We start from the raw sequence: 22467 nt of genomic DNA, 5'->3' as shown, positions 1-22467 counted from the left end.
TCAAATAAGAGCCATTATAAGTACAATTTAGGTGCTACACTTTGTTAGTGTTTTTAGTCAAGGTATAGTCTGAAGAGGTGTGTCTTTAGTTTGCGGCGGATGATGTGAAGGCTCTCTGCGGTCCTGATGTCATCAGAGAGCTCATTCCACCATTTAGGAGCCAGAACAGCAAAGAGTCGTGATCTTGCATATTGTTTTTCTCTGAGTGAGGGAGGAACCAGCAGCGTGGCAGATGCAGAGCGGAGTGTGCGTGTTGGGATGTAGGGTTTCACCATGTCCTGGATGTAGACTGGACCCGATCCATTCACAGCATAGTACGTGAGGACCAATGTTTTGAACGGGATGCGGGCAGCCACTGGTAACCAGTGAAGAGAAAGGAGCAGTGGAGTAGTGTGGGAGAATTTCGGAAGGTTTAAAGACCAGTCGAGCTGCTGCATTCTGGATGAGCTTCAGTGGTCGAATGGCGTGTGTGTGTGTGTTATACCAAAGTGTGCTGCCTCTTCACTGCTTTGTGTGTTGTGTAGAGACCGTGTACATTTGACATGTTCCTCCTTTTTTCCTCTCCAGGATGTTGGGGTACACTGTAGTCCGAGGCGGCCTCGGCCTGCTGACCGTGAGGAGGGCGTGTCTCGCCCCCCGCTACTCTCACTCCGCCCCCCGGAGCGAGTACCGACCAATCAAGAAAGTCATGGTGGCCAATAGAGGTAACTAATTCTCTGAGAGACAACCAATTCAAAGGGCACTATTACGTTTAATGCAGTTTAATTTATAATGTTTCCGTCATCTCCAAGCCAAAGAAAACTTTCACACTTTTCCTTTGGTGGAAAACATTTTACCTGGCACTAGCTCATAATTAAGCACACATGTATGTGGGTGGCGCCACAAGCTACCCTGGTTTAATCTTAAAGCATTAATTTGTTTTTTTAATTTCATTTTTAAATGTTGGAAACTGAAGACTGAACTGCACCCACAATCCTGTGGATCCATTAATCAGTTTTTAATATACATTTTTATAAAAGCTAAAAAGAAATTGCTCAACTGTTCTTTTTTATTTTTTTTAATTTTCTTTCCCCATTAATCAAATTAAACTCACCTATCGGTTTGTTCCTTTCTAAGCTCCGAGAAATGACTGTTAGTTGAGGCCGAATGGAAACCTAATTATAGAGAAGCCCAGTTTTATAAACACTAGTCACCAGTCACCAGCAGGGTTGTTCCATTCAGCATCAGCATGACGGGCGTGGATTGGTAATACTCGTATTTACCGCACCACTGCCTGTTAATGATAATTCGGTCCACAATGCAATTAAAGTGCCGTGCAGGTTTAGAGTAACAAATAGATGAAATTTATTCCGATTTGTCTTTGGACCCACCCAATATGTTGATACCTGCGAAAAATTGTAAAGTGCTTGATGTGGTTCAGCTTTTCATAATTTCCGATTGGTGCATGGTTTTCCAATATGATGCTGATTCTTAAACATATTCGGTACTTCAAAGGCCTCCTGCTGCACACAAGTCTTGTTTTTTTTAATATGCATGCATAGATTCATGTGTACCCTCACAATGAATGCTATATTCAGCTGCTTTAATCCGTCAACAAGATTCAAATAGATTGTGGTTATTACCACACACACACACACACACAGCAGGACTTCATGTCAATCTCTCTCCTTCACATCGGTGTGACGTGAAATCAACACCACATTAGATCACGTTCATCAAACCGCAGTGCACTGGACCAAGAGACGGATGAAAAGAGAGACTGGACCATCGCATCATATCAGCACAGATTCCACTTCACCAGGCACATCTCCTCTCTTGCCATGGCTTCACTGCTCCTTCCACTGATATCCTTCTTTCCTTTCGGAGCTCCTCTTCTCCGCTTACCACCTCTTTCCTTCTTGCCTTTGCACTTTGATTTCCTTTCGAAACCCTTGCGGTCTTCCTTTTTGAGCTCGCTCCTGTTTGGCTGTGATTTTTGGTTCCAAAATTTCATCTGCGTGCTGTGTCCTTCCCTCTGTGTCCTCTCATCATGCTCCATCCTTTCAGTGTCCCTACTGTTGTCCTTATTAAGAATTCACTTTCTTCTATGCTTTTTGTTTCCAACGCTCCTCAAATGTTTGAATGCTGCCCGCTATTTCAAGAAATGCATCTTATCAGTTTTCAGAGACAATTTTTGTTCCTCCCGAAATGCGGGCTGTTTAAATGACACCAGTATTTGGCTCCAGTGACACCCAGATGAAAGGCAGGCAGTGTTGTTTACAGTGTGTTCTTAAACTTAAACTGTAGACTTATTGCCATGTCTGTTCATATTTTGCACAGTGTGATGAAGCCCACCAGAAGGATTGGCCTTGTTTTTATCTCATCTATGTTTATTTTTTATTTTACTTAGCAAAAGTGTTTGAGAAATTGGGGCCAATGTCACAGGATGTTGATGAATAATGTCAAGTGTATGCTTTACAAAAAATACACTGCATTCAAGCAAAAGAGAATACAAGTGAAAGACCATTCAGGGAGGAAGAGGAAGAATCTAAACTGTTTTTGTAAAGCAAATTCGAAGATAACCACCCTCCTTTCTTCTTCCAGGGGAAATCGCCATCCGCGTGTTTAGAGCCTGCACTGAACTGGGGATTCGAACCGTGGCCGTCTACTCCGAGCAAGACACCGGACAAATGCACAGGTGCTAAGCTCTGCTACGTTGGCGCCAAATGGGTCCGCACAGGTTTAAGTAAAGGAAGCGTAACCGGACAGATGTCCCGGTAAATTGCTGGGCTGCTGCAGCAGGATATCGACCAGTTGATTAGAGCTGAGCGCAATTAAAAGGAGTCTCTGGCAGCGTTTCGCTCTTCAGCGCCGTGGGCCGACTCGGCGTGTTGCGTTCGGTATCAAGTAGTGACATCAGTATAATTGTATCAACATTCAGGTAATCGCTCGGCTTATTTTTACATGCGCAATGTCCTAATCTACCTCACTGTCAGCTTTCCCTATACCACCCTGGCTGCTCCTTTGCTTTAAAATGCCTTTCATCTACTACTAAAGCGCTTTAAATATGTGCACCACCTGGTCCTGCCTAGACTCCCTTCTCCATGTATAACATACGCCTTTAGAGACGGGCAATCGGAGGGCTCGTTTGAGTAGTTAAGCCAGGCTTCATTTGCCTAAGTACCGGTGCCCACTCTGCTGGGCTTGGACGTGGCTGCTGTGAAGACATAATGGTTCTGTGCTTGAGAGGCAGGTGCACATCTGTGTGTTTTGTTTGCTTTTGCCCCCCCTCCCACCCTGGCATTGGCCTTCCCAAACTGAAATAAAAAACCTTTGCCCTTGTCTTCACAGGCAGAAGGCAGACGAGGCATACCTAATTGGAAAGGGTCTACCACCTGTTGCAGCATACCTGGACATTCCTAACATCATCCAAGTCGCCAAGGTAACCGATGACGAAAGATGAGATTAAAGTGTTTTTCATTTTCTTCACCTGTTGACTAATAACCCTCTAGCTTCGTCGTCATGGTGAATACTTTGCCTTGGAGGGTAGTTTTAATGCGTATTGACCTCTGTGGCCCTAGAGGAGCTTTCTAAACTCTGAGAAAATATTCCTGGTGTAGTCATTAGGGCTTTCTCTGCTTAAGCTTTGAAGATTGTAAACTGTTATCGGAGAGACAGCCGAATGAACTGGTGATCTGTTGTCTGGCCGTAAGTAGCAGAGCTAGAGTGAGGGCAATTAGCGAAACGTATACATTTTTTAAAGAAAAATACAATACAAGGTTTGAAAGTTCTTTGTAAAGTTGACAGTTGACCAGATATGGCCTCAAACCTGCTTTAACCATACCTCTAAAGCGCCGTCATCACGTTCCCAATTTATTTAAAAAAAGACACTGTATTCATAATTCTGCCACCCTGAAGTTAGAAGGTGTCTCTGATGCAGCAACATGTAATGTATTTCACTGGCATCAAAGTACACATGACTTTTTGGTTATTTGTTCATTCTACGTCTTTAGCTTGGCTGAAAGGAATTAAACTCCCCGTCCATCCCTCAAACACTGCTGGTCTCTTTTTCCTCGTTTCCTTCCATTTGCCCATCGTTCCTTGTATCCTCTCTTTCCGCTTGTTCTTTGGTACAATCTTCCTCTCATTTCCACTTCCCTCCTGACTTTTCAGTTTCTGTGTGTGTTCTTTCTATTTTACTCTTTCACATTTAGTGTATGTGTACCTCTTTGTCTATTGCTCTTTAACTGCAAGGCCAAAGTAACCCTCATTTATTTTCCCACCACAGCCTGTCTGATCTTACATGCAAAAGTGTGTGTGTGTGTTCTTTTTGTTATTGTGAGTGCATTATCTTGCCTCGTGTCTCTGTCCGTGTCTCCTTGCATTGGTGTCTGTGTGTCACTCTGTACCTGCTTGTTTGCACGCACTTGCTGGATTTAGTGCGTGTGGCTCCATGCCTCCTCTGCCAGTAACCGCTCCTTTGACAACAGGACAGCCCATAATTATAGCCTGCCTCGTTTCCAAGAGCAGATGGCACATACTGATCTAAAGATGGCTTGGTCGGTCAAGCTCGCCAGCGACCGTATTTGTCTGCTAGCGTGTGTTTGTGTGTGTGTGTGTGTGCGCGCGCGCGTCTCCCTCTCTGCACCTTCCCCATGACCCTCAGATTCTGTGCTAGTTTCACCGCTGGTGTCCGTTGAGTAGAGGATGATTAAGGCGATCGCAACAAAGACGGTATGGAAATAAAGTGCGTCATTAGCTTACAGTCCTTTTGCCATAACCAATGCATACGTCCTTTTTAGTAAAGCGCAGGATGGAGGATGTGTGAGGACTCCATTTCAATCACCAGTCGTCGGGCCAAGTGATAACTGGGGCCCCGCAGAGCCTCTGTATTTAACAGAACCCCTGTTGCTTAGCTGGGCAACATTTCCCTTCACTGGTTTCCACTGGGCAATAGTTTTGCACAAAAATCTGAGAATAAAAAAACAATGTGTTAAAGCAAGTAGTCAGTTTAATTATCTTCAGTGGGATGTGTTTATAAGCAGTAATGACTAAGCCAGAACTGTGTTTCCCCTAGGTTTACGACTTCAGGGTAGGGTGGTAAGTAGTCAGACATCTGCCGTGCGTGGGAAAATAACAAAATCATAATCGTAGGGGGAAACACTGCAGCGGATCCAATGTGATGGATGTGGGCAACCTTTTCTGCACCCTGCAGGACAACAACGTGGACGCCATCCACCCAGGCTACGGTTTCCTCTCGGAGCGGTCGGACTTTGCCCAGGCCTGCTCGGACGCGGGAGTGAGGTTTATTGGACCGAGCCCGGAAACGGTCCGCAAGATGGGCGACAAGGTGGAGGCTCGTTCCCTGGCCATCAGTGCAGGTACGGAAAGGCCCGCGAGGTGGAGCACCTGCTACGTTGAGAGCCGTATTTCGGCAGCCTCAAATAAGTATAATAATAATAAGAGGGATAATAATAAGAGGTAAGACCATAGTTGAGATGATTGCCTGAATGTTTTTTCTCCCCCAGCATTAATTATATCTGTGGCTGGGGATGTGCATTTTTAGGCCATGTTTTTCAGCACTTAACTTGTTCCATCTGCCACCCTAAGAAACGCTTGAAGCTCAAGATAAAATGCGGCGTGAAAGTAGTTTCTGGCGATCTTGCGTGATACACATGACGCACAAATTTCACCAAATGAATGTGCTATGTGCATTTAACGCCACGAGGCACAGCATTCAGAATCCTCAGTGAAACGTTTCCTTTTTCTCCACCCTCCTCTGTCTAGGTGTACCCGTGGTCCCAGGAACAGATGCGCCCATCACCTGCCTGCAGGACGCGCAGGTGTTCTCAAAGACCTACGGCTTCCCCATCATCTTCAAAGCAGCCTACGGAGGAGGCGGCCGCGGCATGAGGGTGGTCCGGGAGTACGAGGTGAGCCGGCACCGCCTGCTGCCAGTTATCACTTGAGTCGATCCTATTTGAGTTCATTTCCTTCTCCTATTCATTAGTTTTCCCTTCGTTTTGAATGAAGGGAAGATGTCTGAGATTTCCACCTGCTCGTTTATCTATCTGACTGCCAATCACCCTGTGTGTTTTGATGCGTGTACTCTGGGTGACTGAAGCAATTTCAGAGCGATTTCCTGTGTGATGGCTGCTCACTCTCACCTTAAGAAAACAATGTCTTTCGACGTTGTAGCTGTCCAGAGGCCGCTTTTCAAATATCTGTCCCAAAAGGAAGGATCATAAAACCCACGTAACGAGTCTTGCATGTGCGGCAAGTATCCCTCATGAGCAATCATTGTGATGAAATGCCCTGTACATGCGGGGGGGGAAAAAAACCCATCGCACTACATAAATAAACACGAGGAAATCAGGAGATGGAAATCAGTAGGGAGGAAAACCAAACCCCCCCACCCCCCAATCTCTACCTCCCCTCGGGCCACGCTTTGACGGGCCGTCAGAGCTGACCGCACTGCCATGCAGGCGCTGTCGACCTTTTGGGGTTCTGTGTCCCTAGAGGCCATCTTCTTAGTCTTCTAGTTATAGTTTTGCGTATGTAGTCTAGTTTCTAATGAAAGTTGCGGCTTCATGACTGCTGAAGAGGATGCCGAATACTCCCCGTAGGACAATTTTCACAAGCGTGGTGATAGTCTGCACGTAACGCTTGTTGAATCATCTACGGAGCGTGTTATCTAAATGTATCGCTTACAGACAGATAAGTGGGCTGTTGGCTTGAGAATAATATAGACTGTTTGAATATGTTAACACTCTTAACCTCTGTTGATTGTTATTGGAAAATGGGCCAAGCAGGTCCAATAATACTTACCATGGTTCGATGGTAGGGCTTTTTTTTTTTTTTTTTCCTTTTCCCTATTACAAATTATTTATGGTAAAATGAAACCAAACAGAAATCCTCCCCAGGAGACCAAAACACGAGAAGGGGCTTAATGCCCTTTGGTGGTTGGTTTAATCGCTGTGTCTCAAAGGGGAAATGAACCGCCGCAGGCTCTAGGACTGCAGGAAGGCCCACCTTTTCCCCTCAGTTTATTTCAGCAGAGGCCCGCAGGCACTGGGGCCGGTGTGCGTGGTCTCTGCCCGAGAGCAGCTTCCCGCTGTGGCGGCCTCCTGAACTTGACAGTGTCAATCTCCGTCCGTCCGGCGAGCGCCTGGTCTATCGTCCAATCGGATTGAAGAGGATGCACATCAGTGGTGAAACGGAGCTGCAAATGGCTCGATCTCCCCTCATTGGAACAATTGGAGAAGAGAAAAAAAAAAAAAACGTTCTAATGGTCCGTTTTGATATGGACGCTCGGCGATGGGTGCGTTGCGCCGTCGTCCCGCCAACCGTTTGAAAGTGTGACCTTTTCCAAGTTGCGCCTCGGTCTAATTAATTAGTTGTTGACATTTCTAGTGATCCAGCCGAGTCGCAGGGGGCCTCGGCGGCTCAAGCTGTTACGTTGTGAGTAAATTATAAAGAGGTCTCTCTCTCTCCTGCCGGAACCCCCACGCAACAGTGCCTAGGTTGCCATTGTATTCCTTGAGGGCTCGTGGGTCATTTGTATGCTGAACTAACAACAGAGTAAACTTAACTCTCCTCAACATATTGGCGGTGGAGATGTTTACTGATAAGCAAGGCGTAATTAAAGTGCCAGACTAAAAGTACCAGCGTCAAAAGCTGACAGACAGACAGTCAGTGTGCAAATGGAATCTTGCTGCATCAAACGTTTCAAGTCTTCACAGAAATAGAGGCGCGTCTGCGCTTTTGTGAGTCTGCTCGTGCGTGTTTAAATCCTTCTGCAACACTTGTAATTTAGTAAAAGTTGAAAGTATTCTTCGACGAGGCTTTTTTACAAATGGCCTTTTTATTATGTGGTCTTTTTATTTTTCCTAACTGGAAGAAGCCCCTATTGTCTCACCATGTCGTTTGTGGTTTTAGGTGAGCAAAATGCAAACTCCTTCCATCATGAATCCGGACAGTGGGAGAAAGGAACAGAGGAATTACGATTGCACAGTTGACCGGTTCATATACGATTGCTGATCAGAAACCTATAAATATACATTCTTGTCTTCATAGACCTAGAATTGTGAATCAAAATCATCATAACTTACTGGAATGCACAGCACATTTATGGCTGCATTTAATGAGTTCTACCATTTTGAGCTCATTTTCTTTTTTTGTTTATACCGAAGTATTTGATTAAGCTGTGTTATTAACACATTGTCAGACAATTGAACACAGCGTTTCTTAAACTAAAGTTTCATACATGGATTATCATCCTGAATAAAGAGTAATTGTCTTGATGATCACAATCTACATCAAATTAAAAAAAAAAAAACCTTTGAGGTCAGTATCTGCTCCTCTGTGTCCTTTGTCTGGTCCCATCAGGTGTGGCAAAGTTCACGCCAGTGATTGGGACTGCAGAGCATCGTCTCTCCAGGCTCTGACATGAGGCATTGTGGTGACTCAGTCTTGGGCGCGATGGGCTCGCCGGACATCACAGACAGATTGTGTCATGACCCCCCCGCCCCCAAGCATGCTCCCTCGTAACTTCTTAAAACAGCGTGCCAGTGATGTCGTGTAGAGTCTTACTCCCTTGGGGCGTGTCAACATTTGTGTCTAAAGGAAGGAAGGGGGGAGGGGGGGAAGAAATCGAAATCCCATGTGAATGACAGAGGAATATGGGGCAATAGAAGTGGAATTATAACCAACTTAAACACTTTCACTGAGTATAACTGACCCGATTCTGAGAACGTATCTTCAAATATAGTCTTTGATGCACCAAAACCCTTTGAAAACCATGGGGATCCTTTGCTGTCACTCTCTTGCTTCTTGAATAGCAGCACGAAGTCAGACATGTATGGATTATTTCTTCTCATGTGTTTGTCAGGAACTGGAGGAGAATTACCAGCGGGCCTACTCCGAAGCCCTGGCGGCTTTTGGGAACGGAGCCCTGTTTGTTGAGAAGTTTATTGAGAAGCCGAGACACATTGAAGTACAGATCCTGGGTAAGTGCATTTACAACTTTATCTCTGTATTTCCCTTTAACGACGTGTCCGTCCAAGTTCATTGAGAAACGATGGGGGCGCAGACAGGTTCTCGAACTCAAGATGTAAGCGACAATGAGCGGGAACAAACTTTATGAGCCAGCCGAGGATTCTCAAGCCAGTACTTCCTCTCAATATAGCCGATGTTTATCGGGTATACATTGTGTGTTTATGTCCCCGTGTGTGTGTGTGTGTGTGTGTGTGTGTGGTCGCTGTTATGAATCACTGTCTTGAGGGCATGTGAAGGCTTTTGTGAATTTTCAGGATTACCTGATAAAAGCCATGTCATTGCAAGCGTTCTGGTTTATTTAGCCTTATCATACCTCCCTCCTCCGCTTTCACTTCACTGGACCCTCCTTCCTCTTAAATCTTCCCTCGGTTCTTATTGCCTGGCTTCTTTTTCGCTCGTTGCCTTCTCAACCTCCCGCTGTCTCATTGGGTCCCCTGAGCCTTTGCTTTCGTCCTTGTAGGCCGTTGAACTCAGTGGGATCTCTCATGTCACACTGAGATGGGATAGGTTGCGATCTGTGTTTGAATACGCAATTTGGATTTTGATGCACGTTAGACGGCTTGTCAAATTGGAGAGCTGCAAAAAAAAGGGGGAAAAGAATGCTAGTGAAGGCATGTCATTAACTCTTGTCATCACTTTTACCCGCCTCTTATGTTCAAAATCCAGCACCAAAGTCTCGTCACTTTTATTATTTTAAACTGAATATCTTTGGGTTTTGGACTGCAGTGGTCAGACAAAACGGACGTCATCTTGACAGTTTCATTTTGTTCTGTTTTATAGACATTAAATCGAATCAATTAATTCAATAACTTAAGACAAAAGGTTTCAATTGAAGCTGCCATTTGGTATTTTTTATAAATCACCCATGGCTCAGTTTTCATAAGAATTTTTTTTCACACACATTTTACTGTCCACTCTTTTGTTGGATTCTTGGCACATTAAAGGGAAAAATCTATGATGCTCAATGAAATTGTGGCCTTAACTGTGGTCCAGCCAGCAAGAGTGCTACCAAGAAAAATCCTAACGATGCCTCGGTCGAAGCAGATTCTGCCATCTGTCTTTTCACTCTGAAGATGTGTCTTTTCACGCCCCACAGAGATTTCTCGGTTTAAAGCGGTCACATGTGTGAATTGTTGTTGCCGGAGCTCCAGCTAATGGGAATTTAGCGCCATTGGATGTTCATTTCTTTTCCCCTTTTCTCAAAGTCAACGACTCATTTTGTGAACGCCACTGATTATTATCTTATATATTCTTTGTTGTTGTCTGACCACCTTCCCGTTTGTCCCCCTTCCAGGTGATAAATACGGTAATGTCATCCACCTCTACGAGAGAGACTGCTCCATTCAGCGGAGGCACCAAAAGGTGAAGTCCCCGTCCGTTTGAATTTATCTCTGATTATCTTCATGGCATTGCTGCAGTATTGCGTTGATTAGCATGAAATGGATAATTAAACTGAGGTCATGGGGAGGAATCACACCCTCAAGCACTGCGGGCTACTGAAAATACAAAAGGCTGTAGTGGTTTATTTCCCTTTTTTTTATATTTAGGGAAATAAGCCAATTAAGCAACACATTAATAAATACGCTTGACTTGATTATAGCAATGATTGTTCTGCCACTGGTGGCCCTGGCTATCGTAGACCTCGTGAACAGAGAGGATTAAGCACCAATAACAATTAGCTACTGCTAAATGCTGGGTGATTGGAGTCTTGGCCAAAACCGCAGCAGCGGCCATAATTCTCCACCAAATCAACAAAATCTCTTTCTCTAATAGCATATAATATCAAATTGTCATTCATTAGCTATATTATATATTATATATTTTTTTCCAGCTGGTACTGAGCAGAAATTACTTATTACATCACCTCAAAATAACAAATGTCTGAATACAAAATGAGAGGGAACATTTATTTTTTCACTTTATACTCAATACAACAATGCTTTCATCAGAGGAGGTCGATTAACATGTGTAATATTTCATTACCTATTGACACTTCAAAGCGGTTTCAATCATGTGTTGCCATCACTTTCTTCCTTTCCTTTTAATCAAATTATAGATGATAATCATATTAGTGGCTCTGTTCATGCCAGAGCTGCTGCTCTTTGATTCTGTGAGACTTAATCTGCCTTCGCCCTTAATCTAAGATCTTTTTGAATCTCAGAAAACGAGAATAGTCGCCTGTTGAAAATAGATTAGGGATGGTAGAGAGTGGATATTTTTAGATTTTTTTTCCTCCATCTCTTGGAAGTGCATACTTGGAGAGTTAAATTTGTTTAATCGTACAATGATCACATTGAACTGGATTCCTATCATCTTTGGAGATGGGTTAACTTGCAGTGGCATGAAACCGATCTGGCTCCAACAAGGCTGACGCCCCCCCATCTGTTTTCTTGAAGCTAAAATGACACGTACTGTATCAAACTGAAATGAAAGCAAATCAAGGAATTTACTTATTTTTAGTAGGAAGTCAAATGTAAGTTTGTGGTACTTTGTTTTAAGGATCAGTAAAAAAGACATTTTCAATGGGTTTTCTATATATTTTTAACTTGCTATATGTGGATGAAGCATCTCAGTGAACCAAAATCAGAATTACAACTTCACTCTGCAGGTTCCAGCGGATGAACAGGGCAGTTTAGCTTTCTGTAAGTTCATTACTTTGGCTTCATGGCCTGCTACTGTATGACTCATTGCTCACCAACAAAACCCCCGATAAAGCCCCCGTGAATGACCGGCCTGGTTCCAAATGGCACACGGAGCAGGTGAACCGTATAAATTATATTCTGCTATGGAAAGGCCAATGCACTCATTTTCCAGATTATAGTTGTTACTAGTTACTAATGTCAGGGAGCTCTCAAACATTCATCAAATGAAAGCGATAAATACATTTGGGATGCGGGTCAGGCTTCTGGGGGCTGATGAACGCATATTTCTGAGGGCTGGGCGGTTCGGATTGGCTCTCATAAAGGGGTTGGGTGGGTGCGGGATAATAAGCAAAGCTGACCTGTGTATTTTTTTTTAAGTAAAAGTTTCCTTTCAATGATCATTTGAGGGGGGATGTGTAGAAAGTGCATTTCCAGCCTGGGTGTCTAAATCAATAACTGTTACCTGGGTGCTACCATAGGCAGGCTGCAGTAGGGCTTGCTTTATATTATTATTATTATTATTATATATATTCGAATATCTGGTTGCTACGGAGGAGACATGAAGGTCATGCGCAAAGCCGCTGCGGATTCTGCAGAGTCTTTCCTCGTTGAGGAATTCCATAGGTTACGTATTAGGCACGTCAATAACAGGACAATTAATACGAGACATAACTACTTGTATAGGTGATTTCTTTTCAATTATAAAAATATTCAACTACATATTAACCCGACATTGAACCCTCCGATTGATGCAATAAAAAGTCTGTACAGTAGCGCGCCACCCGCAAGGCAGACAGCCGGGCCCTGCTGCGGTTTATTTTTTTTTACATTAGAATATTAATTTTCACATTCAAATAACTGTTTTTAAGTATTTGAATATATATTCAAATATATAATACACGTTGACAGTCCTACTGTGCAGGTGTTCATACATGTGCATTAATTCATGGTGTTTTTATAAATGAAGCGCTGTTGTTTTGAAGGTGGTGGAGATTGCTCCTGCCTTTCAACTGGACCCTCACCTGAGAAACAGACTTCATGCCGACGCCGTCAACCTCGCCAAACAGGTACGTCTTTAGTATTTTTTGTGTGTTTTGGTGTTTAGGCCAATGTCTGCTACCAGCAGCAATCCCAAATGCTTTTTGCATGCCTTTCCCGAAGGTTCAGGTTAACTAGACCATTTCATTGGGGACAATAGTCCTGAATGAATAGAGAAATCAAAAGGTTTATGATACAACCCCAGCTTATTTGGGTTTTGATCATTAAGCATACAAATTATTGGCAGTGTATTTAAGAATTCATGTGGCTGGGGTATTGTTTAAAGGATGCCTTTTTGTTTCCTTTAGGAAGCAATATTTCAGTTGTCAAGGCAAGTGTCAACATGTGAACTTTGTCACACTGGAGTTAAAAAAAAAAAAAAAAAAGTGGTTCACTGCAAATGAAAAAGCTTCTCTGGCTTCGGGTTGTATTCATGCAGTCTGAGCAAACTCCCCGATGCCGTTAGTTTTTTCTGTCTGGAACTGGTTTAGAAAGCAACTGGAGCCTCCGCAGGATTTTTAATCTACAGTCTACCTGTGATTCACATGAAGGGAACATTAGTGATGTGCAAAACTGCGAATGCAATTTTAAAATTGGTGGAAATGGACATCAACAGTAAATTAAATTCTAGAAGTGAGTGTTTGAACAGTTTCTGAGTGCATCTGGCGACACCAATTTAAACATTGTCAGCCATTCGTGCATTCTGCTTTGTTTGAAAAAAATAAATTAAAAGAGTGGGCAAAAAAATTCCCCGAGGAATGAAAACTCCCCTTGCATTTAGCCTTCTGAAAACGGTTAGATCACAGTCAGTCTGGCTTTAGCTTTGCCAAAAAGTTGTCTCAACTACGGTATGACAGCATCACTTAAAAGTCAGGCCTCATCTCTCAGAGGAGATTACAAGTAATGGCCTTTTCAGGTAATGGCCCAGTGGAGGAATGGAAGTGAGTTAGAGAGGGGAAGAGGTGTCTGGAGACGAGGAGGGTGCTTGGCTTAAGAAATGACCTTTTGCTGGATACTGATGAAGGGATGTGATCTCTCCTCACTCGGTCACTCTGTTGGGAGCCTACAGCATGCGTGCTTGGAACAAGCAAAACACTGAGCCCTGAGAGCGCTTCCTGCTAGTGAACTTGGGAGAAAACCCTTTTTCTCCGGTTTCATAACCTTATTTTCAAGAGTAAATAATTGATGTCAGTGACATGCTCTAGTCTCTACTCATTATTCAGTGTTTAATTCTTGTGCATATGTATAAACTAGGTGTAACTGCCGGTTTCGGTAAGATGCTAGTTTGTTTCAGGAAGCTCCTTGTTTGTAATTATTTGAACATCAAAAGGATAAGTCCTAGGAAGGTATATGTGGTGGATTTTGATCTTTGATGGTAAAGGCATTCGCTCAGAATCTGTCTCTGGATGGGTCCTGTCGAGCATGGATGGGTATTGTTGGGATTTGATCGATTTTCATTATTGCTGCGGTTCACTACCCTTTTCTGTTCCATTTAATTTCAAAGCTGCAGCAGCGATGTTTAAATAAGCAAAGTCCCTACATAAAGACATTGTTATCTCAATGGAAACTCTCTCGAATAAATCCTATTATGTCGTCACATTAGCAGTAAGCATCAGCCTCATTGTGCCCTTCTCCCTCCGCCGATGCGATTTACTGCCTGAAGGTGTTGAAGAGGACTGCTGCTTTGTCTCAGTCAGCAGAGAAGTCTTCAAGTTTGCCATTTGTTCCAAACAAGCATGTCCTTTGTAACTCCTTCAGATGGCTATTGTTTTAGCTTGTTTGTAGCAGTTATTTATTGGCTCACTTGGCGAGCAGCGCTTGTGTGACGAGAAACTACGCCACCAGGTCAACGGAGGACTTCAGATCCCCGTCTCGCATGCCGGTTTTCGGTACCCAGCTTTGCTCAAAGTCAGATTATCACCAGGGGTCTCACGGCCTCAGCCTCCGTTTTCCTTCATCTCATTCCTCTCCGTCCTGCGTTGAGATTGCATTTTGCATTGTGCCAGTCCCCACAGGGACGGCTTTCACTTCAGAGCGGAGACCCGGCTCTCTCTGCAGGTACTGAGACCCGTTCCCTAAGCAACGCTAACGGCTGGACTCTGCTGCTTAGCTGGGTCTTATAAATGTGCCTGTTTTGTGAGACATGTATTTTTAAAGTGGTCCGTGGTCGTAGAGAATAGAAGACGGCGCCGCAGTTATTCCCCCGAGGACAAACGCACACTTTGCCACCTACATGTTGTTGCTTTCGCAGGTGGCCAGTTTCCCCTCTTAGTAGGAGGTAGGCACTCAGACATCTTAATGCACGCAGTCCTATTTGCAGTGCAATTAGAGCTTTTTTAAAATTTGAATCCGCCGCTCATTGGAACGTAACGGCAAAGTGTTACGGACATTAAACCACTATTGTGCCAGGTTTGCACAATCTCTCCTGCTTTTTCTGCACCCACGCGAAAACACATTTAGTGTACACAAAGATATTCTGTAGGTAAAACAGCCGCACTGGATGGTACACACTTTGATCCTACGATCCCACCTTCAGACATGCACAAGTCTGTCACACACACACACACACACACACACACACACACACACACACACACACACACACACACACACACGCTCCTAATGGCAGGCCCCGACGTGCAGCGCCGCCCGTCCCTTAATCTCGGCGCCCGCTCGTATCGCCCGTCCTCCATTATCGGCAGCCTTCAATCCGACACGCGCGTCTTTGAACTCTCCGCAGCCCCGAACTTTTTCCCGATTTGAATGTCCCGGAGAACAAAGTTGCCTGGCAACAGTGACTGCTGCAGGAAATTACTCCCGGTGGTGGTTGTAAGGGTTTGTGCTCCGAGTGAGCTATCAAAGGCTGCAGCTCACGGGGAAATCTTCCGTCCCCATTTTTGCTGTGGTGTCGCTGTGTCTTTAGCTGGAAGAACGACAGCTGACCTTTTATTTAACCGACAACTGCAATATCTCAGCCAGTCCTGATTTGATTTGGTTAATGATGCATCTTGCTATAGCAGTGTGAGGCTTTTATAATCAGTGATTGGACCGCTGATTGGGCGCATCATTGCCTGTTCAGTCATCCATGATTTCTGCCCACTCCCCGTGTGCTTTTTTTTTTTTTGCTTGGCGAGCATTAGTTTTAAAGCAAAGAAGTGAGTTAGAGTATCGACTTAAAGCATAAATCCCTATTTCTCGTTGATCAACAAGTAATCCCTGAGGTCTGAGCCATTCAACATCTGGGGTTTACTCTCCCAAAGCATATGCTGCACAATCCTATGATTGACATTAACTAGATTGACTTAAAATACCATGCATAAGAAATTATTTTAGACCAATTTAACATTTTTTTTTTTTTTTTTTTTTAAAGCCTCTAACTAAACTTTATTTTTTCATTTTTTTTCTTCCCGCTCATCATTCCATGCTATACATTTCTTTGTGGAGGTTTTAAGATGCACATCTAGGAAATGGATGTCATTCCACCCATTCCCCATGGTCTCCAGCCCAGTCTTACCTGCAGTCCCTTGCTCAACGATATTCTGTTTTTCAGTTAACAGGTTTTCTCTTGTCCAATTTGCTTTCATTTTTAAGTTTTGTGTTAAAAAAAAATCTAAAGTGCTACATTAAGATGAAGCTCTATTTAAACCGGCATGATGCATTTGGGTCAGTCAGCTCGTTTGGTTATTCCTCCTTCTGTGGTAATTGGACAAACTGTATAATGGCTCCACATTATGCAAAAAGCCTTTTTTTGGCCAGATCAAACAAATGGATCTGTGTAAGTGCTCGATCTGTTCTGTCAATATGGTTGTGTAATTGTTATGCTAACTCTGTCAGTGCCGAAGATTTACTTTTTTCTAGTTAGTTTTTATTTTTATTTTGTGTGTGTGTGATATATATATATATATAACCCTGCCTTTTGGCTATACTGAATTTCCTTTTTCCTGTGCGGTGTTTCACTGTCTTACCCACACTTTGGGCTTCTTCCAGAGAGTCTTTTATGTTGTATTTGGCACCTAATCTCAAAGTCTCTGTCAAGATCAGGATTTTGGCAAAGGTAGCTGCAGTGAAGGATTATAAGCAGAAAGGAAAGTTGGGCTTTGATCCAAAGTGATGAAGCTTTTCGAGCTGATGTAATGCATGTTGTTCTTAAACAGATTTGAACCTGCTTTAGAGACACACTACGCATCAGCGTTTGTGAAAATCTAAACCTGTTTTACACACGGATCTTTAGTGTCACCCATTTTTGTTTCATGGCATCGGAAGACTGCAGGTTTTACTTTTGGCTGTCACTTTGTTTAGCCGTAAATTGGGAATTCACTTCATGTGCTTGTGTGCGTGAGGAGCGCTGACAGTTGACTTTGTTGCATTTGACATTGCACGTGGCACAGCTTTAACTGCTCATTTTTGGTCTTTTAGGAGAGGGGCCCTTTTTTTTCTTTTTCTTTTTTTAGGGTGCAGAAATGAGAAGAGAACATTGAAGCTGGGCAAAAAAAAATGACGCCTTTCCTTTTTCTTTCGCAAAGCGGCAAAGGGCATGAATTCTGATATTGCTGCTGTGTTTCCAGTGTGAGACACACACAGAGAGAGAGGGACATGAAACTGAGATTTAAAATCTGTCTGCATGAGGATTTGAGGGGAAGCGTAATTTGTCGTTGAGTGTTTTTGAGAAAACGGGGGAGAAAAATTTGTTTTCATTTTTCCATCATCCCAGGAGGGAGCCGGCTACTCAAAAGAGCCGTAACTCGTCCTGAGCCATCTGCACTCAACAAAGCAGGCGTCTGCACGGCTGTGCGCATGTGGGACTGCACACTGCTGTACATACAAGTCACTCCTTGTTGAGCCCGTTTGTTCTTGAGACGTAGAGCTGTGTCACATTTATCATAAAAGTTGATATCCTACAGCAGAATAAACATTGTTCAAACAATCGTGATTCAATTGTTGTTCAAACGTCGCTTTGGATAAAAGCGTCAGCTAAATGACATGTAATGTAAAATCACTTGAAAAACCTGGAAAAAAATATTTTCTCGTCTTATTTTGATTAATATAAAATGTCAAATGTGTTGCAATTTGTGTGAAGTGTGTTCAACCTGATATTGATGAAACAACTGCCCTTTCTGTGTGTTTTGAGTGCTCAACACAAACCTGTTGGACATTGAACGCTGCGTTTGGCTTTATATCCGCCTTTGCTACCGTCTTGTGTGGTGTTTCATGCTGTGTGCGTGCGTGAGGGTTTTCAAGCACACACACACACACACACACGCACACACAAAGCAATGTCAATCCACCAAGGGTGATAACGTGGAATTAGTTCTGCTGTCAATCACCTTGGTGACAGAGTGTAACGATGACATGCAGGCGCCGAGACAAGTTGTGTCCCCGGCAGGCGGGCGGACGGACACACACACGTGGGTGTATATACACATATATTTATATTACACCCAGACTACCTGGATTGACTCGGGGTCCCTTGGGGTGGTCAGTGTACCATCATAAACACCCTGACTGTATAAATGTTCCCATTTTTGATTTTCGAACTAGCGGCACGTTTTGGCCTGCAGGCATATTTTAATATTCCATCAGGAAAACCAGCATTTGGAAATGGGCTAGACAAAAAAATGTTCCACTCGTCTCCCAGTGAGCTCATGAATCAGTCAGTTTTCCTTTTTCCAATTGACTTATTTATTGTGCTCCTCATGTTTTCCCTTCACTATTTATCTTGACTTCTTTTTCGGTGTCTCTGTTCTCTGCTCTTTTCTTCCTGGTTTCCTCCTTGTACTTCTCCTCCACTTTCCTATTCCGTAGCCAAATCTACATTTGGCGTCTCTGTGGCTCAACTTTACGTTCTGATTTGTGATTGCACATTGGCTTGTGACCCCTTGAAGCAACCCTGTGACTTGTAGGCACTGTAACCCAAAATCTTAGTCATATTCATCTCATCACCATTCAGATTGTATATAACATTCAGTGTCAAACATGCCAAAACTCTGGCTGTGTACAATAATCAATGCTACTTCTTAATTTATATACGACCTCTTAAACATACACTGCGGCTCAAGGTGCTTTAAAGTATTACTGTAAAACTCCATCAACCCGTAAACTACATTACATGTCATTTAGGTGACTTTTATCCAAAGCGACTAACGATAAGTGCATTTCAACCGTAGAGATACAAACTCAGAAGAACAAGAAACAAAGTACAATTTCATCAAATAAGCGGTTTCAAAACATGTTATAGATATGTGCAATGTACGTGCTACGATTTGTTAGTGATACAGTTTTAGTGTGGTGTGGAGGTGTGGTGCGGGAGAATTTCGGAAGGTAAAAGACCAGTCGAGCTGCTGCATTTTGGATGAGCTTCAGTGGTCGAATGGCGGCAGCAGGGAGACCTGCCAGGAGAGAGTTACAGTAGTCAAGGCGGGAGATGACAAGAGCCTGAATCAGCACCTGCGGCGCCTTCTGAGTGAGAAGGGGTCGTATTCTCCTGATGTTGTAGAGAGTGTATCTACAGGATCGTGTTGTCGCTGTGATGTTGGCAGTCGGGGAGAGTCGGCTGTCAAGTGTCACACCGAGGTTCCTAGCATTTAGAGTGGGTGATAACACGGAGTTGCCAAAGTTAAGTTGGGTCCTGTTTGGGAGAGTCTACTACTACTCCCCTGTAAAATAAATAAGGGGGGGGGGGGCTACAACAGGCAGTGTTTTCTTCAATTAAAGTCTAGGCTCCGAGCTGTTGAATCTGATGTCGTCACCACTCGTTGTCATAGAAACATTGTCATTAGTCCAAAGAATACCATACATGCAGAATAAGGCCGTCTTTGCTGGATCAAATCTAGTGTTTCCTTCCTTTTGAGTTGGTCAGTATCTGTGAGAGAACTCCATTGTTCCGTGTTTGATGCAGCACACTCTGCATCTCAGGGTGACCTTGGTTCCTGGTGATTGGATTGGTGGTATTCGCGGCATGCATCCTCGTGTCTGCACGATCCTCATGCCGGTCTGACGTTGAGACAGTGGCCCTTTCTTCAATACCTAAGGCGGCGAGAACGGACTTGCGTTCCTGTGAGAATAGACTCTGGAGACGGACTCCCGACTCGCGGGGTACGGGAGATCGGTCATTTCCACAATTGGAACAGCAGCAGACTTGATGACATCACCACGTCAGCTGGTCTTGCTAGTATTTTTCTTGACAGTCAAACATCTTTCTAAAGACGATGAAGACGAGCAGCTGTAGTTTGTGGTGTTGCTGAACTGGATTACATCTCATTTGTATTCATATTGGATTGAAGAAACACATTAAACATTACTGAGGTGAAAATTGAATTTGCCTGTTTAGCTTTATAATGGTTTCATAAAGTAAGAAGGTTGGATACACTAACAATTAAACAGTTAATATTTTACTGGAAATGACTACATTCCAAATACACTTTATCAGCCGCTTGATGTTTGAGTAACAAGATAATCGGTGTGATAGTCCTCGTCCAAGGTTAAAGACACAAACTTCCTGTTAAATTGACTATGTCCCTGTACCTCTTCTGTGTTTCTACATTAATAGTGATTAACCTCGTAGTATTTTATGTATATAATATAGTGATCACTGAGGCTACATACTGTAGCATGGTTGACCTCCATTAGTGCTTAACATTTTATTTATTTATGAAACGGTGATTTTGGAGGCTACAGTTGGCTTAGGTGACCTCATTAGTGATTGAAGCCTCGTTTATGCTTCTGCGTTTTCAGAGAAACGCAAGGACACGTAGACGCAGGGGCCCCTTGCGTGCCTGCGTGCGTCGACCCATTTTTCCTAAACTTGGCGTCAAACGCTTCGCGAACTCACGCAGGGCTGTGATTGGTCTGCTAACTACATCCTTTGCAGAGTCTCAAATTTCTAGTTTCATAGCATAATTCCGCCATTATTGAAACCAAGATTTGATGCGGACTTCACAATTTGGAGACTTTACAGACGGAGACGCAAATGATTAAGGAAATTGTCTAAATCACCCACGCAGTCCCAGGTTGGAATGTCCCTGAAAGGAAATCAAGTGTCAAATAAGGGAAACAAATTGTGCTGCTAACGCCTGAATATATTCTGCTGTCTGTGAATTCATGTTTTTTTTTTTTTTTTGCGTGAGCTTCTCCACTGCTGCGCTTTAGGTTTATCTGGTTTCTGTCTACAAAGGCTTAAGGTAATTTCAGCTCAATCGTTTTACTGAAGACTAGACTTTACTAGTATCCAATTGGATTAACGCATACATCAGTCCCAGACCACTGGCGGGCATCAGGCTGAATGCTACTGCCCTGTAGCTCGGGATGAAATCATCAGCGTCACGTCGCAGTGTTGGATTCCCTGTCTGGTGGAGATGGAGCAAAGACACAAAGTTAAATAGAAGAGACGGGCCCTTTTTGCTGTTTTTGACTGAACAAACTCTTCACTTCCTTTCTATTTTCACCATAAAGTGTGAGCTCTGAGGGAATGAAGTGAGAACGGCCACGCTCACCTTCTCCTCAGCTTTTAACTTGTACAAGACAGCGAAAGATGTTGATGAAACTGGATCTCGCACACACAGCTCTCCTTTGTGTGTGTCAGCTGTCACTGGCGTCAGCAGTTCCTCCGGTTTAGTGTGGCTCCCTGATTATACACACGGGACAAGACTTCAGACAACTCACTTCACCTTCTTCCCTCTTGTCTCTCTCTCACCTCTTTTTCTGCCTTCACTGTCTCTATTATTCTGTGTTTATCACCATTCTACTGTTTCTGTCCTCGAGAAGTCTTTTATTCGTTCTCTTGCTTTCATGTTTTACCGTCCCCCCTCTAATCTGCCCTACCTTTCCCCATCCATTCTTATATATTTGCATACTTTGTATATTTGAGGGCGAGGATTTATCGCTTAAATTCACATAATTGCTAAATTGCATAAAATGTCAACGTTTGATTTACAAACGGACAAGTTTTTCCAATGTAAGTTATGAAGTGGGGAAGTTACATTATTTTGTGATGTACGGAGTGGAACCTATGGGTTTCCCCTTAATGACTGAACAAATTGAAATGACGAGCTTTAAGCTGTTTTTGAAAGGGTGTGTCACAATTCACTGGATAAAAGCATGTTGTAAACGGCATGGACATCTGGAAATAGCTTTATCATCATAAAATGAATTATTTTTACGGTTCAAGTTTAATTGAATTAGATACGCTCTGCATAGGATATACGGTCCAGAACCAACATAAACTGATGCAGATTGAAACCAGATTTCCTTACTTGCTTACTGCTCACACAGTGTAAAAATATTTACGCTTTGTTGTCGCCGATGGGCACTCGACGACAGGAACTCGGCGATCGACACAAATTATATGCAGATGTATTTTTAACCAACGCATGAAAAAAAATACATTCTTATGTGGAAAGGGATTTACACAAAGTGCACAAATGCAGGTCACACATAAATGAGGGACAAAGCCAACGAACAAAAAGGCTAAAGTAAAGTTGTTGTTTAATTGCCCTTCTGGTCGTCTGTCCATCCCTTGTCTCCCCTCTCTCTCTCTCGTTTGTGTGCGTGCGCGCTCCCCCCTCCCCCTCTGGCTGTGTCAAATGCTGCAGTGTGGGTGTCTTGGCTCAGAATACATCCAAATCTTAGTCTGGCGCGCGCACAACAAGCCGTCTGCGGCCACATGCACGCCACTCCAGTCTCACGGATCCCGAAAACTCACTTCTGCCCCGACTGTCTTTTGGCAGGAGTGAGAACGATGGACTGAAACGGGGAG

General features: G+C 43.5%; 1 protein-coding gene across 2 annotated transcripts in view; it reads left to right on the top strand.

The window, feature by feature from the left end:
• pcxb (pyruvate carboxylase b) overlaps positions 1-22467 on the top strand; it is a 201768-nt gene that overhangs the window by 8688 nt on the left and 170613 nt on the right. For both annotated transcript variants that reach the window (XR_009955921.1, XM_037477991.2), the window contains exons 2-9: positions 568-704; positions 2584-2677; positions 3331-3421; positions 5195-5360; positions 5767-5912; positions 8870-8987; positions 10331-10398; positions 12662-12745. Coding sequence is in view for 1 of the 2 variants with exons in the window: in XM_037477991.2 (XP_037333888.1) it covers positions 569-704; positions 2584-2677; positions 3331-3421; positions 5195-5360; positions 5767-5912; positions 8870-8987; positions 10331-10398; positions 12662-12745 (903 nt within the window). In the remaining variant the exon portion in view is untranslated. The remainder of the gene's footprint in view (positions 1-567; positions 705-2583; positions 2678-3330; positions 3422-5194; positions 5361-5766; positions 5913-8869; positions 8988-10330; positions 10399-12661; positions 12746-22467) is intronic.

The sequence above is a fragment of the Pungitius pungitius genome, chromosome 1 (genome assembly GCF_949316345.1).
Source record: "Pungitius pungitius chromosome 1, fPunPun2.1, whole genome shotgun sequence".
NCBI classification, from domain to species: domain Eukaryota; kingdom Metazoa; phylum Chordata; class Actinopteri; order Perciformes; family Gasterosteidae; genus Pungitius; species Pungitius pungitius.
The sequence above is the reverse complement of the archived record's forward strand: the minus strand, read 5'-3'. Positions and strand labels throughout refer to the sequence as shown.